This window comes from Heteronotia binoei, chromosome 10, assembly GCF_032191835.1.
Source record: "Heteronotia binoei isolate CCM8104 ecotype False Entrance Well chromosome 10, APGP_CSIRO_Hbin_v1, whole genome shotgun sequence".
In the NCBI taxonomy this organism is placed as follows: domain Eukaryota; kingdom Metazoa; phylum Chordata; class Lepidosauria; order Squamata; family Gekkonidae; genus Heteronotia; species Heteronotia binoei.
Genome location: NC_083232.1, coordinates 94,052,842 through 94,072,058, shown reverse-complemented (window position 1 = coordinate 94,072,058; position 19,217 = coordinate 94,052,842). Strand labels below are relative to the sequence as shown.

General features: G+C 45.6%; 1 protein-coding gene across 1 annotated transcript in view; it reads left to right on the top strand.

Annotated features, from left to right (window-relative positions):
* The window catches only part of COBL (cordon-bleu WH2 repeat protein), a 262,328-nt gene that overhangs the window by 230,161 nt on the left and 12,950 nt on the right, over positions 1–19,217 (top strand). Inside the window, exons 12-13 of the mRNA XM_060247787.1 lie at positions 10,669–10,763; positions 14,149–16,136. Of these exons, the coding sequence (XP_060103770.1) occupies positions 10,669–10,763; positions 14,149–16,136 (2,083 nt within the window). The remainder of the gene's footprint in view (positions 1–10,668; positions 10,764–14,148; positions 16,137–19,217) is intronic.

Sequence of the window (19,217 nt, the reverse complement as noted above, 5' to 3'; positions counted from 1 at the left end):
GGCTGCGTCACCCCCTCCGCACACAACCCCGCCCACTTCACATGGCCCCTCCCTCATCCACCCTCTGGTCACATGACCAGCCCCCGTAATCCAAGATACCAGTTTTGCAGCATTTAAGTTTCCCCCACTCACCCACACGCTTTTAGCTGAGCCGGCGGCAGCGCAGCCCCGGTTTCAGAATCCCGGCCAGCCCACACACAGCAGCAGCGTTCTAGTCCCAGGGCCAGCCCCTTCCTGTTGGGGGGGGGGGTCATGGGTCAGTGCCTGGGGCCAATGAGAATGCTCTGGGGGAGGACCGATGGCCCCCTTGGCCCCGCCCTAGTGACGCCACTGACCCTTTGGGTGAAGAAGTACTTCCTTTTAGAATGGAATGGGAGTACTTCTTCACCCAAAGGGTGATTAACACATGGAATTCACTGCCACAGGAGGTGGTGGCGGCTACAAGCATAGAGAGCTTCAAGAGGAGATTGGATAAACATGGAGCAGAGCTCCATCAGTGGCCACAGCTTATTGTTGGAACTCTCTGTCTGGGGCAGTGATGCTCTGTATTCTTGGTGCTTTGGGGGGCGGGGAGCACAGTGGGAGGGCTTCTAGCCCCACTGGTGGACCTCCTGATGGCCCCTGTTTTTTTTGGCCACTGTGTGACACAGAGTGTTGAACTGGATGGACCATCGACCTGATCCAACATAGATTCTCCTATGTTCTTATGCCCAGAACTGAGCTAGGAAGCTTCTTATGTGTTACCATCCTGTGATTTCACCTGTGTACAGTACCAAACTCTTCTGTTAACATACCAGGAGGTCTGTATCATTTGGGACTAGTTAGATAATAGCTGTCATCGTTGCCTTTTGGTACAAAGTTTCTGCAAACATCAGAAGTGGCAGGACATGAGCGCTGCGGGCTTGCAGGTTTGTTTGGTTACAGCATGTTCCTGTTTATATCTTTGATGAGATAAATTGCAGAGTGGCGAGCGAACAGCAGACCAAATTTTGCAATGGAATTGGACCAGCGCTCTTAAATCAATGACACAAGTAATTGAATTCCTTACGCTTTATGAAAAGGTACAATTTGTACAGAAGTGGAACTAAACCATTACACAACATGCAAATGCGTATCGTCGGATCCAGTTCTGCCCTGGAAGACGTTCAACGGCTCCTTACAGTTTGTCTAATGAGACAAATAAATGCAGACCTTTGGATGCCAAGTTAGGTGCCTGGGCTGAAACAGCAATTCAGCTGCAGATGTCTTCCGCTGTATCACTTATGTGATTTCAGTGATCTTTCAACCAAACCTGTAAAGTAGGCCGGTATTATTGTCTCATATAGGGATGTGGGAAAGGGACTGTTGTGTGATTGTTGCTTTGGACCACCCAGTGAATTCCTTGCTGGTGGAAACCAAGCCCATCCCATTCATGGATCCATTTAATTTAATTTTTAGATTTATATCCTGCCGTTTCCCACAAGAAGAAGAAGATGATATTGGATTTATATCTTACCCTATATTCTGAATCTCAGAGTGGTCACAATCAGTGTTCTCTCTAAGCTGCAGAGTCTTGTGAGCAAAAAATTCTACTTTGTGAGCTACTGGCATTAAAGCTGTGAGCTACTGCATAAATTATTGTGCTTTGGGGCTATTTTTCCTGAGCTAAGACAAAAATGTGTGAACCAGAGGCTAAAAATCTGTGAGCTAGCTCATGCTAACTCAGCTTAGAGGGTACACTGGTCACAATCTCTCCCCCACACACACACACAGCAGACACCCTGTCAGATAGATGGGGCTGAGAGAGCTCTTACAGCAGCTACCCTTTCAAGGACAACTCCCATGAGAGCTATGGCTGACCCAAGGCCATTCCAGCAGCTGCAAGTGGAGGAATGGGGAATCAAACCCGGTTCTCCCAGATAAGAGTCCGTGAACCATCACACCAATCAGGTCCAGGGCGGCTTACAACAGAAATTTAGACACCTATTACAGATTTAAAATAAAAAAAAATCATAAAAACACAACAGTATAAAAACAAAGGCAATACAGCATCGCAAATACAGACAGCGAGCCAACAACAGCATATAGACTGGTATCTATCAACACAACACAGTCACCATGATGGTAAGGTGATGGGGAGGCCAGTTAATACCAAAGGGACGCCTGCCGGATCAATTCAAAGCCTGGCGGAACAGCTCCGTCTTGCAGGCCCTGTGAAACCTCAGTAAGTCCCACAAGGCCCGGATCTCTAGCAGGAGCTCATTCCACCAGGTAGGGGCCCGGCCCAAAAAGGCCCTAGCCATTCTGTTGACCAGTGCTTCTGTCAAAGAATACTTTATTACAACACCACCTTAAAAACATAACAACATAAATCACAGAAAATAAAAATACATTGATACATAAATGACAACATCATAAGTAACAGAAAACACAAAATTATGTACATAAAAAGTGCAATCCGCCTCCCACCACCATACAACCATTCTCCCAGTCACCCAAGGAGCGTTCGGAGTTTAATACTTCACTATTTCTATTATTCCAAACCCAATCCTTTACTTTTTACCCAATCATAAACAGGATCCCATGCCTCTTTACATTTTTGTAGATTGCCATCTTGTAATCTTGTAGTCAATACATCTAATTCCGCGGCTTCTAATAATTTAGAAATAAATTCCTCTCTACTGTTGACCAGTGCTTTACATTGGCTCCCATATTATTTTCCTTCACTTCCTGCTATTGGTCTTATTTCAAGGATTTGAAAGTCATTCTTTTGTAAGACCCCAACAATATACATACTAGTTATCAGGGTATTTTCCCAGACTTATCAATATGGCTTCAACTTGGCTTGTCTGTAGCTCTTTGCAGTTGTCTCGTCCCCACTCGGACACTTAATAGTCCAGCTCCCATTTGACAAAAATGCCCTTTTGACCTTCATTTTTGTCTCCAATGATTAAGTGCTGCAACAGCAATAATACCCTGTGACCTCAGTTTAGCAAAGAGTCAGTAGTTGGGCGGCTTCTGGGTTGTTGCTCTTCTTAGTGCGCTGGTGTTTCAGGAATCTGTGCTAATCCGACTGTTCCTTCAAGAAATTCCCCAGTGGTGTAATTTCAACACCTCATACGTTATGAGACAAAAGGCTTAAAAGTTTATCGTGTTCCTTTCCTATGTCAAAAAGAGTGTGTGAGAAAGTGCCATGGGTAATGTTTATCTGGCCTGTAAAACATTATCAGAAAAAAGTCCTTGTGTTTTGCTTGAATGCGAGCCAGAAGAGGACTGTCAACAAAAGGAAGGTCTAAAGACGCAAAGGTTCCCTTTTCAGAGCAGGACAGAAAAGGGCAAGAAGGAAAGAATTTTTTTAAAAAGTCTGCTGTGTATTGATAAAAACACATGTACACGGGGTAGCTTTAAATGTATTTGTGTTGTGAATTATTGGCGCTATTACATGCATGCCCAACTCTCGATGTTTGAATGACTTGATGATGGAGATAGCCGTAGGGGAACATAATACCAATTTTTGTAAAATGGGGACAAATTATTGGTGTGCTCTTAGAATCAAAGAATCATAGTGTTGGAAGGGACCTCCAGGGTCATCTAGTCCAACCCCCTGCACAATGCAGGAAACTCACAAATTTGTTGTTCAGTCGCACAGTCGAGTCCAACTCTTTGCAACCCCATGGACAAAGTCACGCCAGGCCCTCCTGTCTTCCACCATCCTCCGAAGTCTGCTCAAATCCCTCCCTTTTTACTAAAGGACCCCAGTGTTGCAGATGAATTACACAGCAGTCTGATTTACAGACCCTTGAAGACTTTGACCCTAGCAATCCTGACCACAGTTGTTTCTTACGGAGAAAATCTCATGTTTTCATCAAATCACCTCATTGAGCCTTTTACCCCATCACTCTCAAAACTGGAGGAAACCTAGTCCCACTAAAGACCTGCCCAGACACAGTTTTCCAGATTTTTCGACAAAGAGGCAAATTCATTATTTGATGCAGACTGAATTTCGAGACCCCAAAACTTTTCAGAAGTGCCTTGTTCCATTTCAGATACTCCCAAGCTGAAATGAAATGGGGAATTTCAGGTATAATTTTGACTCAGAAATAGCCAAATGCACACCCCTAACACAAAGGTTATCTTCCCTAAAGTCAAATAAGAGAAGAAGCTATACATGTATGCTACTGTTTATAGTTACAACTTCTTTATATTAACAAGATATTTCTCACTGAAACTTAGCATTTCTGGAGAAAAAAGCACAAATTACATAGCAGTGCATGAGTTTAAGCATGAGTTATCCTTGTTCGTCTTCACTGAGCAGTACCACGTATGGATTCTGTTCTCATGCCTTAATGTTCTGAAACTTCCTTTCAGGACAGAGAAAAAGGGTGCGTAAGCATATTGACAAAAGAAATATATATACTGAAAGCTTTATGGGTATTGGCTTTGCATTCTACCTGAGGATCTGATCCCTTCTCGTAGCATAACTGTGTATTCCTCTTTAATATATCCACATTATGCAGCCTTAGACTTGCTTGTTACGTTCTTTGTTCTAAAGTGGTTGAGTAGAGCAGAGATTAATAAAATGGAGATGGCCTCGTATTTCCATTGTCTGTCTTTAGATCCAGATGGGTAGCCATGTTGGTCTGAAGCAATAGAACAAAGTTTGTCTGTCTGAGGAAGAGTGCATTCTCACAGAAGCTCACATCCTGGATAAAACTTTATTGGCCTTAAAGGTGCCATTGGACTCAAAGTTTGTACTGTTGCATTTCTTTGTAACCTCTTGCAAACCTTTTTACAATCGGCCAACTATAGCCAGAATGAGTTTGAAGAAAGCATGTGAAAAAGAGCATAGAATCATAGAGTTGGAAGGGACCTCCAGGGTCATCTAGTCCAATCGCTCTGCACAGTGCAGGAAATTCACAAACACCTCCCCCTAAATATACAGGTTCCTTGTTGCTGTCAGATGGCCATCTAGCCTCTGTTTAAAAAACTCCAAGGAAGGAGAGCTCACCACCTCCTGAGGAAGCCCGTTCCACTGAGGAACTGCTCTAACGGTCAGGAAGTTCTTCCTAATGTTGAGCTGGAACCTCTTTTGATTTAATTTCAACCCGTTGGTTCTGGTCCTACCTTCTGGGGTCACAGAAAACAATTCCACACCATCCTCTATATGACAGCCCTTCAAGTACTTGAAGATGGCGACCATATCACCTCTCAGCCGCCTCCTCTCCAGACTAAACATGCCCAACTCTTTCAACCTTTCTTCATAGGACTCGGTCTCCAGACCCCTCACCATCTTTGTCGCCCTCCTTTGGAACCCGTTCCTTCTTAAAATGTGGTGCCCATAACATGCAGCAGCCATGTTGCTTTATGGCTTTCCCAGAATAGCTCGAATGGCCACAGGTTGGCCACGATTGTTCCAGATGAGGCCTAAACATGGTTACACCTGCATTAACTGCTGCCTAACCTTGCATCAGACTCAGCTGTCACATCAATTGTTGATGTGCTTGGACAACGGTGCATAAATGCACATGGTTTCTGCCATCCTAAAACAAAAACAGTTCTCTGAATGAAAATACTCAAGTTGCAGTGCCCGTGTGCATCTGTGTACCCCTAGAGGCCACCCAAGGAGTATTAGTATGCAATATATAAACATGCGCATTTGGGTTCTAAAAGGTTGAAAAGAACGCACCGGCTTTCAATTATTTCTTTCTTTGATGTTGAGATATAACATTTCCCCTCCCATCGCTGGTTCCTTTCTTAATGACTGCACCTTTTAAACTTTTATTAATAAGATGTACGCTCTGATTAATTCCCTATTAACATAATTCATGCTGAGAGCAACATACAACTTCCTGCAAGTTTTGATTTCGAGACGGGCCTGTTCTTTTTTACATTTCTCGTACAGGCAGTGTGGAAAGAAGAGGCCCATCTCAAAATCGGAACTTGCAGGAAGTTGTACGTTTCTTTCAACATGAATTATGTCAATTGAGATATGTCCTATGTCCTGTGAATAACAGTTTAACGTTGGTAATGGACCTTCCATTGGCTTCATCCAGATTTCAAAATGCTCCATAGTCATCTCCATAGCATTTTAGAATTTGATCAAGGCCACCACAGTGAAGTCTTTGATGAGCCTAGGTCTTTCCCCACACTCTCTTCTAGATATAGGTTTAGACCAGGAAAAAGCCATAACTAGACAAAGGGTGCTCGATACCGAATGACAAGATTTCAGTGAAGTGCCAAGAAGAAGAAGACGACATTGGATTTATATCCCACCCTCTGCTCTGAATCTCAGAGTCTCAGAGCGGCTCACAATCTTCTTTATCTTCCTCCCCCACAACAGACGCCCTGTGAGGTGGGTGGGGCTGAGAGGACTCTCCCAGCAGCTGCCCTTTCAAGGACAACCTCTGCCAGAGCTATGGCTGACCCAAGGCCATTCCAGCAGGCGCAAGTGAAGGAGTGGGGAATCAAACCCAGTTCTCCCAGATAAGAGTCCGTTCACTTAACCACTACACCAAACCGGCTCTCAGTTTTCTGGCACCAGATAATTCTAGATTCATTGTAGTGCCAGCAGCGTATCTCTCATCCCTGGAATCCCCCGTTCACCGTAGAGCCTTTTCCCTAGCTAGATGGCATGCACTCTCCTCTGCAGTTTTAGAGGGGAGATTTAGAAAGATCCCAAGGAACGAGAGGGTCTGCCCTTGTGGAGCAGAGACGATCGAAACTGTCGAACACATTCTCCTCTCGTGCCACTTTTACCAGGAGATACGGGCGAGGTTAGTTGGTCCCTTAATAAGTAAATTTCAGGGCCGTTCCAGTCTTTCCAATGTTGACGTCACTAGGAAGTTTCTTATGGGTGCGAGCCCACAGATTACAGGTCCTTGTGCAAGGTTCTTTTCAATTGCATGTAAAGTTCACGAAGATATATTATATTCTGAAACTAAATTCTAATTGCTGTTTTATATATCTTATTTCCTACTGTTATCTTATGCAATACTTGAATATTTTGTAAGTATTTTAGCTTTGTTTTTTAGCTTTTGTTAATTTTTTCTGATTTGTGCTGGCCATTGACTGTATTAAAATCAAACGAACGAACAAGGCCACCATTGGTGTGAACATGGGGTTGCCAATTTCTGGGTAATCTCCTGGAATTACAGCTGTTCTCTGGACAACAGAGATCAGTTTGGAGGGTGGACTCCAGGGTATTGTCGAAGAAGAAGAAGAAGAATTGCATATTTACACCCCGCCCTTCTCTCTGAACCAGCGGCTTACAATCTCATATCTTCTCCCCCCACAACAGACACCCTGTGAGGTGGGCGGGGCTGAGAGGGCTCTCCCAGCAGCTGCCCTTCCAAGGACACCTCCTACCAGAGCTGATGATGATATTGGATTTCTATCCCGCCCTCCACTCCGAAGAGTCTCAGAGCGGCTCACAATCTCCTTTACCTTCCTCCCCCACAACAGACACCCTGTGAGGTAGATGAAGATATTGGATTTATATCCCACCCTCCACTCCGAAGAGTCTCAGAGCGGCTCACAATCTCCTTTACCTTCCTCCCCCACAACAGACACCCTGTGAGGTGGGTGGGGCTGGAGAGGGCTCTCACAGCAGCTGCCCTTTCAAGGACAACCTCTGCCAGAGCTATGGCTGACCCAAGGCCATTCCAGCAGATGCAAGTGGAGGAGTGGGGAATCAAACCCGGTTCTCCCAGATAAGAGTCCGCACTCCTAACCACTACACCAAACTGGCTCTCTATTGAGATTGTACCCTATTGAGGTCCCTCCCCTCCACAAACCCCACCCTCCCCGGGCTCCACCCCTCCAAATTTCCAGGGATTTCTCAACTCAGAAGTGGCAACCCTGTTTCCTCTTGGTTTGTGCACCAGGTGACATCAGGATTTTTGGATTGCTGATAGAGCTGCCACTAAGGTTGCCAGGTCCCCTGATGGGGAGATGTGGGTATTCCAGGGGTGGATGGGGACATCATATGACGTCCCCAACACTATGATGTCACCTGGAAGTGATGGCATTGGGTCGGGAATTGCCCAGATACCAGAGTGTCCCCACACGATGATGATGTTGTTATTTATTTGATTTATGAATTGCCTCTTTCTGGCTAGTGCTGGACACGAGGCAATGTATAACAATAAAATACATACAATAACCAGTAAAACCAATTGACTAAAATACAAATTACTAACCCGATGACGTCTGTTGTAAAGTGCTACCAGTTTCTGTCAAGTCTCCAAATTCAATAACGAGCCAGTTGTTGAAACAAAGTAGCTAGTTTATTGATAAGGTCGAGCTTGGATAAATTCAGATTGAAAGACTAAAGATCATACAATAGAATGCAATCATATAAGGTACACTTCAAAGGGTTTCTTAAGGGAGGGGCACTAGGCAGGGTACACTCACACATTGATGTTACAATTTCGTTCCCAGGCCGATTATGGCCTTGAGCATCTGTGGATCCAGCCTCCCCCGATGCCCTGTCTGGGAAGGCTCAGATAACGTGTTCACATATTCCCATTTCAAAGCAATACTACATAACAAAGGGAGAGGGAGGGGGGGAGAGGAGAGGCTTAGCTAGCAGCATTGGTACACTTAGTGGCTTTTACCCAGAAGGCTCCCTGCTTGAGCCAATGTTCAGTACCAGCTTGACCAAGGTTTTACAGAGACTTGACAGTTTCTGCTTTCTAGATGCTGCTTAGGGGAGGGGTTTCCCCTTCTTGTCCGCAGTGGAGAGGAGCCCCTGAAACCAGGGGATCCCCTGCTGAGCTCTGGGGATTGGAAACCCCGGCTGCCACCAGTGCTGAAGTCTCAGCAGCCACTTGGACAGCCACTGTGCATAGGTGCTGATTGTCGCAAATAGCTGCGCTTTTAAGGCATAGCTCAGCAACCCCAGTGCTTTTGGCAATAGGCATCTGCATTGGAGGAGCCAGCCCTGACTTGAAAAGTTGAAGGTTCTGTTGTACTGTTTGCTTGTAGAGGTGCACCCCATTTTGTAAATGTTGTAAGTTGCAATGCAACGTGGCATTGCAAACCGTAGTGAAATGGCTCAGGCAGAGTCGATTGAAATTGAACCCAGCGAAGACAGAGGTCCTGTGTCTGAGCTGCAGTGGCCTGGGTAGGGAAATCCCCTTGCCAGCCTTTGATGGGACGCTATTAGTGCCAGCGTCGAGGGTCAAGAGCTTGGGGGTGCTCCTGGAGCCTTCGCTGACAATATAGACCCACGTAGCAGCCACTGCCAAATCCGCATTCTACCATCTTAGGCGGATAAGGCAGTTGGTTCCATACCTGGAGCACAACGACTTGGCAACGGTGATGTGATCCATGCAACGGTCACCTCAAGAATAGACTATTGTAACGCCCTCTACATGGTGTCAGCAAAGGGTTCATTGAAGTTTCAAAATGATGAGACTTGTCTTTGTTCAAAACTAAGTTTCATTTATTGATTACAACAATGTTACTCTCTACATGGATTCATTGAAACTGATAACGAATGGCTGAAACCATTGGCATTTATGAATACACTTCAAAGGATGGGGCTTTAAACTACTTCTCATAATAAATCTACAATTTGGCCCTGCAAGTAACTCTTTCACACGCTTGCTTATCAGCCACCGGTGATGGCTGCGCTCTCCCCCCTGGTGGTGTCCTTGCATTGCTCGGGAGGCGCCAGAGTGGCGAGCTTGGCGTTTTTGCACTTCAAAGGCTGGACTGGCCTTTGGAGTTCTGGCAGCCTCGGTTCCCATCCCTCCTCCTTCTCCTTGCAGGGCACAGCTATTAGTAAGGTAACAGTTTATTTGACAATAGGGTTAGTAAGCATGAATCAAATAGAATCTTAAAGCATTAATACTTCAATGAAACATTTCCTGACACATGGGGCTGCCCTTGACTTAACTTCGGAGGCTGCAACTGGTGCAAAATGCAGCAGCCAGGTTGTGAATGGAGCTACCTGTATGGGAGCACATTCAACCTGTGCTGAAAGCGTTACACTGGTTGCCTGTGGCATTCCCGATTCGCTTCAAGTTGCTGGTTACAACCTGCTTAGGGGAGGGGTTTCCCCTTCTGGTCCGCGGTGGAGAGGAGCCCCTGAAACCAGGGGATCCCCTGCTGAGCTTCAAGTTGCTGGTTATAACCTTTAAAGCCCTATTTGGCCTGGGACCTGTCTGCCTTCAGGACTGCCTTTCCCCATACATACCCCAGAGAGCACTACGTTCAGGGTCTCAAAACCTCCTTAAGATCCCTGGACCGATTGACCAGCACTAGAGCCAGAGCGTTCTCGGTAACAGCCCCCACTTTGTGGAATGCCCTCCTCGAAAACATCAGGGCCCTGTGGGACCTGCCACAGTTCCACGGGGCTTGTAAGACCGAACTTTTCAAACTCGCTTTTAATGATTAGGGGGAGGTGGCTATTACCTTCAGTATCGACAATCTCACTGAACTGATATAATGGAAATCAGAAGCTTGCCATCTCGGATTTTTAATATGTATGGAAATTTTTTTATATATTTAATTTTAATATGTTTATAAATTGCGAATGTTTTTAAACTGTTGTTAGCCGCCCTGAGCCTGTCGGGGGAGGGCGGGATGTAAATTTGATAAATAAAATAAATAAGTTGCTGTGAGACCCTCTGGGTGAGACTGAGCTCGGTAAGTTATTACTATCACTTCCTTCTTTTTGTTTAGCCCAGAAGAGGACGAAGCCATGGAAGTTAGGTCGGAGATGCTCATTGCTGATCGGCTGGAACGGACGTTGGCTGCATTTGATCAAGAACTAGCAGGTAGGCTGACGTTGAACATTTGTATTGCAAAAAAAAAAGGATAAAGAGGAACGCATTAGCCAATCTGCCAGGCCATTTAGATGGCAGACAAAATTAGAGAGTCAGTGGAGGTGAACATAAGAGAAGCCATGTTGGATCCAGCCAGTGGTCCGTCCAGTCTGACACTCTTGTGTCCCACAATGGCCAAAAACCAGGTGATGAAACAGTAGCCCAAACTGCTACTGCAGAACATCTTGACGTGATGAACATATGAAGCTGCCTTATGCTGAATCAGACCCTCGGTCCATCAAAGTCAGTATTGTCTACTCAGACTGGCAGCGGCTCTCCAGGGTCTCCAGCTGAGGTTTTTCACACCTATTTACCTGAACCCTTTTTAGTTGGAGATGCCGGGGATTGAACCTGCTTGCCAAGCAGATGCTCTGCCACTGAGCCACCATCCCTCCTCTGTAGTAAAACTAGATGAACTAGTAAAACTTCCATTCCTGGCCCTGTTCTACCTCTTTAGGGCTCTATAATGGAGGCTTGTCTAAAAGCAACGGTTGTTCACGGAGAGTTCTGCTCACACTAGGCATGATGGGACCATAGGAAGAAACTATAACAAGCCAGTCAGCTTGTTAATAATGTTATTTAGTTCGATCGTTATGTTAGAAGGATATTAAGTATCCCTTGACAGATGAAAGTCAATAGCTTCAGACCGTCAAATTGTCTATTGATATATCTTCAATAGAGCCGTACTGTGAAGAATCCATCTGTATGGATGGTTACAACTCGAGACTACTATCTGCATCTGTGATGAAGAGGGCATAATTTACCTACTTGTTTTAATCTGTGCTTTGCAGAGAAAAAAAAAAATCTGAAATCCCTAAATAGGGCTGAAGAACAAAGTTTGAGTCCAGTGGCATCCTTAAAACCAACCAAGTTTAATCCTAGTAGGCAGCCGTGTTGGTCTGAAGTAGTAGAAGAAAATAGGAGTCGATTGCACCTTTAAGACCAACTTAGTTTTATTCAGAACGTAAGCTTTCGTGTGCTCTCTAAGCACGCTTCATCAGACGAGGAATCTGGCACAATGAGCAGAGCCATACAGAGCTGGTAGGCAGTGGGCCAGAATGCAAAATGGTACAGATTTAAGAACCAATGACAGTGAAGTAAAATTATCTGGTAGGCAGTGATTTAGAAGGTAAAATGGTACAAATATAAGATTCAATGACAGACGAGTAAAATTAACAAATTGAGCAAACCTTTGATCCGAGTAGCATGAGCATGCGAAAGCAACAAAACAGTAGTACGTCAGAATGTGAGTGTCTGTCAATGACTCTGTTGCTATGAGCCTGGGCCAAAAGGAAGGAATTATTATCTTTTCCCATCCAACTAACCCACCTTTAAACATGCAACATACATATAGTTTGTCATTGGGAGAAAAATACATTAAAATTTAGTAGGAGATGGGTTCAATATATGTAATGGGTATATGTTACATATATCTTTCGTATAAGGGCACAGGATGTATGCACCCAGAAGCTTATGCCCAGAATTAAACTTTATTGGGCTCAAAGGTGCCACTAGACTCCTAATCAGGCTATCCCCTCCCCCCGTCCGAATCTAATGCTGAAGAAAAGAGCGCTGCAGTATCACAGAAAGCCACATCTGTTCAAATGCTATAGCTCAGGGGTGTCAAACTCATTTGTTATGGGGGCCAGATCTGGGCAAATGAAGCTCTGGCTCTTTCCTTCCTTTCCCAGGGGACTGGAGGGGGGGCCTCAGTCAATAGAAGGAAGAGAGGCTTGGCTCAGTAGCTCTGCTGTGTGATTGAGAGAGCCTGGCAAATCAAGCTCTCCCTCCCCCCTTACTGCCTAAGGGAGGAGCCTCAGCCAATGGAGAAAATAGAGGTTTTGCTCTGTAGCGCCTGTGCAATTGAGCAAGTCTTGCAAAGCAAGCTGTGATGCAGAAGGAAGCAAGAGAGAGGGAGAAGGAAGCAGATGACAGCCGATTGCTCGGGGGCCTGAAGGGGCCCTCGAGGTGCCTGATTCGGCCCCTGAATTGCATGCTTGACACCCTTGCTATAGCTTGTATTCTGTGTTAGCTGCGGCGCAAACACATCTCTTTGAGAACCACTCATAGTTATCCATCAGTGCCTGGGCGACATTTTCCATTTCAGTGATTATTAACATTAGTTAGGCCTTCATATCAACACCTGAGAACATCGTATTTGAATGCATAATACATATAACTTGCTTTTTTTAAAGCTTTCCTGATATTCAAAATTGCTAGGGAAATAAGCTACGGGCATGACTCATTTAGAGTACCTTTTCAAATGCACCCTGATCCAGGAATTGCTTCATTGGCTTGGTTACAATGCAAAGGAAGGGAAAGACGTCCTGGAACAAGTTCAGCATGAGTCTATAAGTAAAACAGTGCTGAAACAACTATAGCTGCTTTCAAGAGAACCAAAAAGCAACACACGGGGTCGTGGGGGTGGGGGTAAGATCATGCTAAGGAAACCCCCAGTAAATAGTACATTACAGTTTTCACTAATACTTTACCACGTAATAGTATATAATAATATCAAACAGATACCTCTCATAGGTCGTTTTTGCACTCACCTTAATCAGCAGCGACGCCCCTCTTCACCGCGCAGGATCTGCACGGATTTCGCACTAATTGCCGCGGAGCACCCGGAAGAGCCGGAAAGTCCCGGCGCTTTTGCGGCGCAAACGCAAACTGCTTTTTGGCGATTTCCGTTTGCGCCGCAAAAGCGCCGGGACTTTCCGGCTCTTCCGGATGCTCCGCGGCAATTAGTGCGAAATCCGTGCATATCCTGCGTGGTGAAGAGGGTCGTCACTGCTGATTAAGGTGAGTGCGAAAATGACCATACAGTATCAAGATGCACAGTACAATATCAAGATACACAGTAAAGCAATGAACTTACAACAGTACAATTAGAAATTACACACAACAAAAATATACAAAACATGCTTCCAAGTCCGTACCTCCATAAGTCAAAACTGCTCTCCAAAATTCTGGACTTGGGAATGTGTTTCGTATATTTTTGTTGTGTGCAGTTTCTAACTGTACTATTGGAAATTCATTGCTTGCTTAGTATTTTGATATTGTATGAGAGGTTTTCAAGTAGAACAGCACAACTGCACAAACAACTAGTTGCACGCAGTGGAGCCGTTGCTTTGCATCTGTCTCACAGTACACAGCAAAGAGCTTTTGCAGCTGACGGGTTTCAAAGGGTAGCATGCAATAAGGGAGGAAAGCTGCCATTTCACGTTAAAAGCTGCCCCCTCGCCAGTGTGCAGGCTCACTGGCTCCCGCTGTTAATGTTTTTTTTAATATGCGAGTGTTAACGACTTTTGAAGGGTTTTGTTGATGTTCTTCACAGCAATCGAAGGCATCCGTGAAGATTCCGAAAGCGGGTCCGTACCCAGTGAGAAGGATGGTCCCCTTCCAGAAAACAGTACGGCTGCAGAAGCTATCCCAGCCACCGTGCCAGTGACAATCATAGATGAAGTTCCAGAAGCCGATATTGCAACGCACCACGCTAGAGAAGGAGGAGACGTGTTGCTTTCCCAGACGCGGGCTAATGAAGAGGTTCCGGTTAATCCCATTAACCCGGGGAAACGATCCAATGAAAACAACAACGCTGGGTCTTTTGGGAAGGGAGACGCGAACAGCGGTTCGCATTATTTATCGAAAGGCTTATTACAACAGCCATCGCCCGATCCAGAGGTTAGATATCGAAATGAAGAAGAGCAGAAATACGAATCTCAGGCATCCTTGTGGGAGAAAAGGAAAAAGGAGGAGGCACCCCTGGAGGCTGAGCCTAAAAATGCTGCTACCGTCACGTTTACGGACAAAGTTAATGGTGCAAAGGAGAAAGTGAAGTCGCTGAAAGAGCCGAATGCCCGGGATGGAATTCCAAGCAAAACGGAACTGGAATTCAGGCCACCGTCGGCAAGATCCAGCGAGAACAAGCCCGCTGCTCCACCGCCATCCCCGTGGTGCAACCGCGTTCACGGCATTGTTGCGAGCTATGAGCCTAAGATAGGCCTCACGACCTTCAAAGTCGTTCCTCCCAAGCCGGAAATGAAACGCTTTGATGCGGACGTCTCTCTCTCCACCGGTGCCATTAAAATAGATGAGCTGGGCAACTTGGTGACTCCAAATACTGGGGGGGTTAAAAAGGTTTCCGTGAACATGCCTTTGAGCGAAACAAGAGGAACCCTCATCGGGAGAGCCAAAGCGTACTGGAGGTCTAACTCTATGGAAAAACCACCCGAGGAGTCCCCAGAAGGTCATTCTAACAAATCACCAGGCATCCCTATTTCCAAACCTCTCAATAAAGCATCTGAAACGAAGCAGGACTGCTTTACAGGTCCGAAAGTGGCAACTGTGCCCCTAGTTGGTTCAAAAGCAGTGGAAATTAATTTGGGGCCCGAAAAACCAAAGCCGCCACCCCTTCCTGTCACGCAATATCCCACGAAAGCACCAACTGCCCAAGTAGTTAACAAGGATAAGGTTGAGCTACCATTTCAGAAGCCCCAAAGAAGAACATCCAGCCATTATGTAGCCTCTGCTATTGCAAAATCCTTGGACCCGTCCCTGCTGAGAACCAATCGGGAAAGACACGACAAGGAAGAAGAAAACAGCTATCGGAGAGAGGCAAAAGCCGAAATGGAATCCCTTCCTAAAAGATGCATTATCGTGGCCAAATCCTGCCCGGCGGAACCGCAGCCAGCAAGAGCGAATGAAGGTTATTCAAGCGTCTTCAGCTGCGATAAAAAGGCAGCGAATAAACTACCCAGTGGTGCTCAGTCCAAGACGGAAAACAACACTGCCAACATGACGTCGCTGAATCCGACCAGTCCTACCAATTGCTACAGAAGGAGCGTCAGTGCGCCATTTTCTACTCTCTCTTCTCAAGACGGCATCACGGAAACCAGTCGCAGCTCCACACAAAATGTAATCGTTAGAGAAACCTCACCTGTAGTCCGTCAAAATGGGGAGCAGGCTGGTCAGACTAGCTCCCTCTTCTCCTTTAGACCATTTAGCGCTCCCTCATCTTCCGTCGCTTACAATTCCCTCGTGAAGTCAAGCGGTGGGCATACCATCCACAATGGATCTCTGAAATTTAACGGTACCCCTCAGGTGAACCACATGGCTCCTGAAAAAGCAGAAAATCTTAGTGGGTCCTCTGCCAGGAGTGAGCTGGAGCCTGAGATCAGGGATGACAACAACATCTATAGTGTCTTTGGGCCAAAGAAAAGGTTTAAGCCGGTCCTCCAGAAGCCCCTTCCAAAAGACACATCGCTCCACAGTGCTTTGATGGAAGCCATCCAGACCGCAGGAGGAAGAGAAAAGCTTCGAAAGGTAAGATCACCTTGCTGAGATTAGCGCTGGGTGTTACAAGATGCATCCCACCTTACCTGTTTGGTGTAGTGGTTAAGTGCGTGGACTCTTATCATCTGAGAGAACCAGGCTTGATTCCCCACTCCTCCACCTGCAGCTGAACATATGAAGCTGCCTTATACTGAATCAGACCCTTGGGTCCATCAAAGTCAGTATTGTCTTCTCAGACTGGCAGCGGCTCTCCAGGGTCTCAAGCTGAGGATTTTCACACCTATTTGCCTGGACCCTTTTTTGGAGATGCCAGGGATTGAACCTGGGACCTTCTGCTGACCAAGCAGCTGCTCTACCACTAAGCCACAGCCCCATTCATGGCTCTCCAGGGTCTCAAGCTGGGGTTTTTCACACCTACTTGCCTGGACCCTTTTTGGAGATGCCAGGGATTGAACCTGGGACTTTCTGCTTCCCAAGCAGATGCTCTACCACTGAGCCACCATCCCTCCCCATATTTGCTGCTGGAATTGTCTTGGGTCAGTCATAGATCTCATAGGAGTTGTCCTTGAAAGGGCAGCTGATGTGAGAGCTCTCTCAGCCCCATCCACCTGTTATGAGTGTCTGTTATGAGAGAGGAAGGTAAAGGAGATTGTGAGCCTTTGTGAGATTTGGAGTGGAGGGCAAGATATAAGTCCAATATCATCATCATCTCCTTCTTCTACTACTACTGCTGCAACACCCAAAGGTGCTTTTTATAATATAGTGCAGGGGTGGCCAACGGTAGCTGTCCAGATGGTTTTTTTTTGCCTACAACTCCCATCAGCCCCAGCCATCAGCCATGCTGGCTGGAGCTGATGGGAGTTGGAGGCAAAAAATATCTGGAGAGCTACCGTTGGCCATCCCAGATATAGTGGGTTCCATGAAATGAAGAGGCAAGATGAGAGCGATGCTATACTATAAGACTAGCTACTGGGCCAAGAGGGCCAACTATATAAACATTCCGGGTTCCTGTGCTAGTGTCCTGTTGGACCGTTCAAACCAGCAAGAGGGCCGTGATTGGAGCAGGGCAGCAGGGATTTGGATAAGAACATAAGAACATAAGAGAAGCCATGTTGGATCAGGCCAATGGCCCATCCAGTCGAACACTCCGTGTTACACAGTGGCAAAAAATTTTATACATACACACACACTGTGGCTAATAGCCACTGATGGACCTCTGCTCCATATTTTTATCTAAACCCCTCTTGAAGGTGGCTATGCTTGTGGCCGCCACCACCTCCTGTGGCAGTGAATTTCACATGTTAATCACCCTTTGGGTGAAGAAGTACTTCCTTTTATCCGTTTTAAGCTGGCTGCTCAGCAATTTCATCGAATGCCCACGAGTTCTTGTATTGTGAGAAAGGGAGGAAAGTACTTCTTTCTCTGCTTTCTCCATCCCATGCATTATCGTAAACCTTTATCATGTCACCCCGCAGTTGAACGTTTCTCCAAGCTAAAGAGTCCCAAGTGTTTCAACCTTTCTTCATAGGGAAAGTGTCCCAGCCCTTTAATCAGTCTAGTTGCCCCTTTCTGGACTTTTTCCAATGCTATAATATCCTTTTTGAGGTGCGGCGACCAGAACTGCACACAGTACTCCAAATGAGACCGCACCATCGATTTATACAGGGGCATTATGATACTGGCTGATTTGTTTTCAATTCCCTTCCTAATAATTCCCAGCATGGCGTTGGCCTTTTTATATGCTACTGCCTCATTGTTCCTGAGTCCCCAAGCTCAGTCTTCCAGGCTCCAATGAGCCAGGCAGGAACTCCATATATTGAACACAATTCAGATCACATATATAACACTCTTTGATTAGATAAAATGATAAAACCTAGCCCTTTTACCTTAGCAGACAACAGTCTGTCTGATAACAGTAGCCAGATATTGCCTAGCTTGCTGTCAGTCCCGCACATTTTCAGTGTTACGCAACAGCAATAACAGCTTCACTTATTTAACGTTGGAAGATGGATACAGGCCTGTATTGCAGCGAGAAAGAGAGAGAGAGCGCTAATTGGGCTCTAAGACCAACCCTACCCTCCTGAAGCATAATGAAAAAGATCTAATCACGTCGTGCGTTGTTGTGGTAGGTGCTGCCTTTGATTCCTCCTCTCTGATCAATATTGTGTTCATAGAGCCCATGTTTGCACACAAATCCATGTTTAATATGCAGTGGCTTGTGAGGTTAAGGACTAAAACGTTAGGTCTTTCAACACAACCTGCGCCGAGATGCCACAACAAGCTGTAATTAAACAGAGATCTGCCATGACAGGCACAGTTTGTTTATCGTGCCTGTGCCATCCTCTTCTCGCATAGGCTGAGCAATTCAGGCTTCGATTCTTGAGAAACTCGAAGGGAGCTCTCCAATCCCTATGACATCTGAATGCGGGTAGATGCAATAGAGACAAAAAGGGGGGCTCCCTGAGTTTAAGCAAGACTGTAATAGAAAAAATGTCAGGGTGAAACTATACTATCAAATCACATATATGTAATAGGGAAAACCCTTTTGGCCTCTACTTCTGAGTAGACTCTACTCCTAAGTAATCTAAGATGAACAATATAAACGTGCACAAAAGGCACTTTGATTTTCCAAAGCTTCTACCTTAAACAGACCACAGTATGAAACACAAGAGTGCACACAGGCACTTAGACATAACCTCTTTTCCCAAACAGTCTGCACTAAAATGAATTCAAACAGTCTGCAGAAAAATCAACCAGAGTGCACCCAGGCACTTTTAAAGTGCACGCAGACACTTTTAGAAGGTTAGGAGTCTGCTGTTGACTCATAAACCAAAATCATAAGAAAACAGTCTGTAATTAATTCTTTAATCCAGATTGCACACAGAAAGGCAGCTGCAGTTGGACTTCCTGGGGCAGGCCTTGGAGTTTTCTAAGGCAAGGGTATCAAACACATTTGTTGTGAGGTCCAGTTCTGACATAAATAAGATCTTGTCAGGCTGGGCCATGTGTGTCATAAAACGTAATGCCAGGTTGCAGAGATATAAACTTTGTAAAGGACACAAACACACACAATTAAAGATTTTTTTAAAAAAAAAACCTTAGACATGCTTA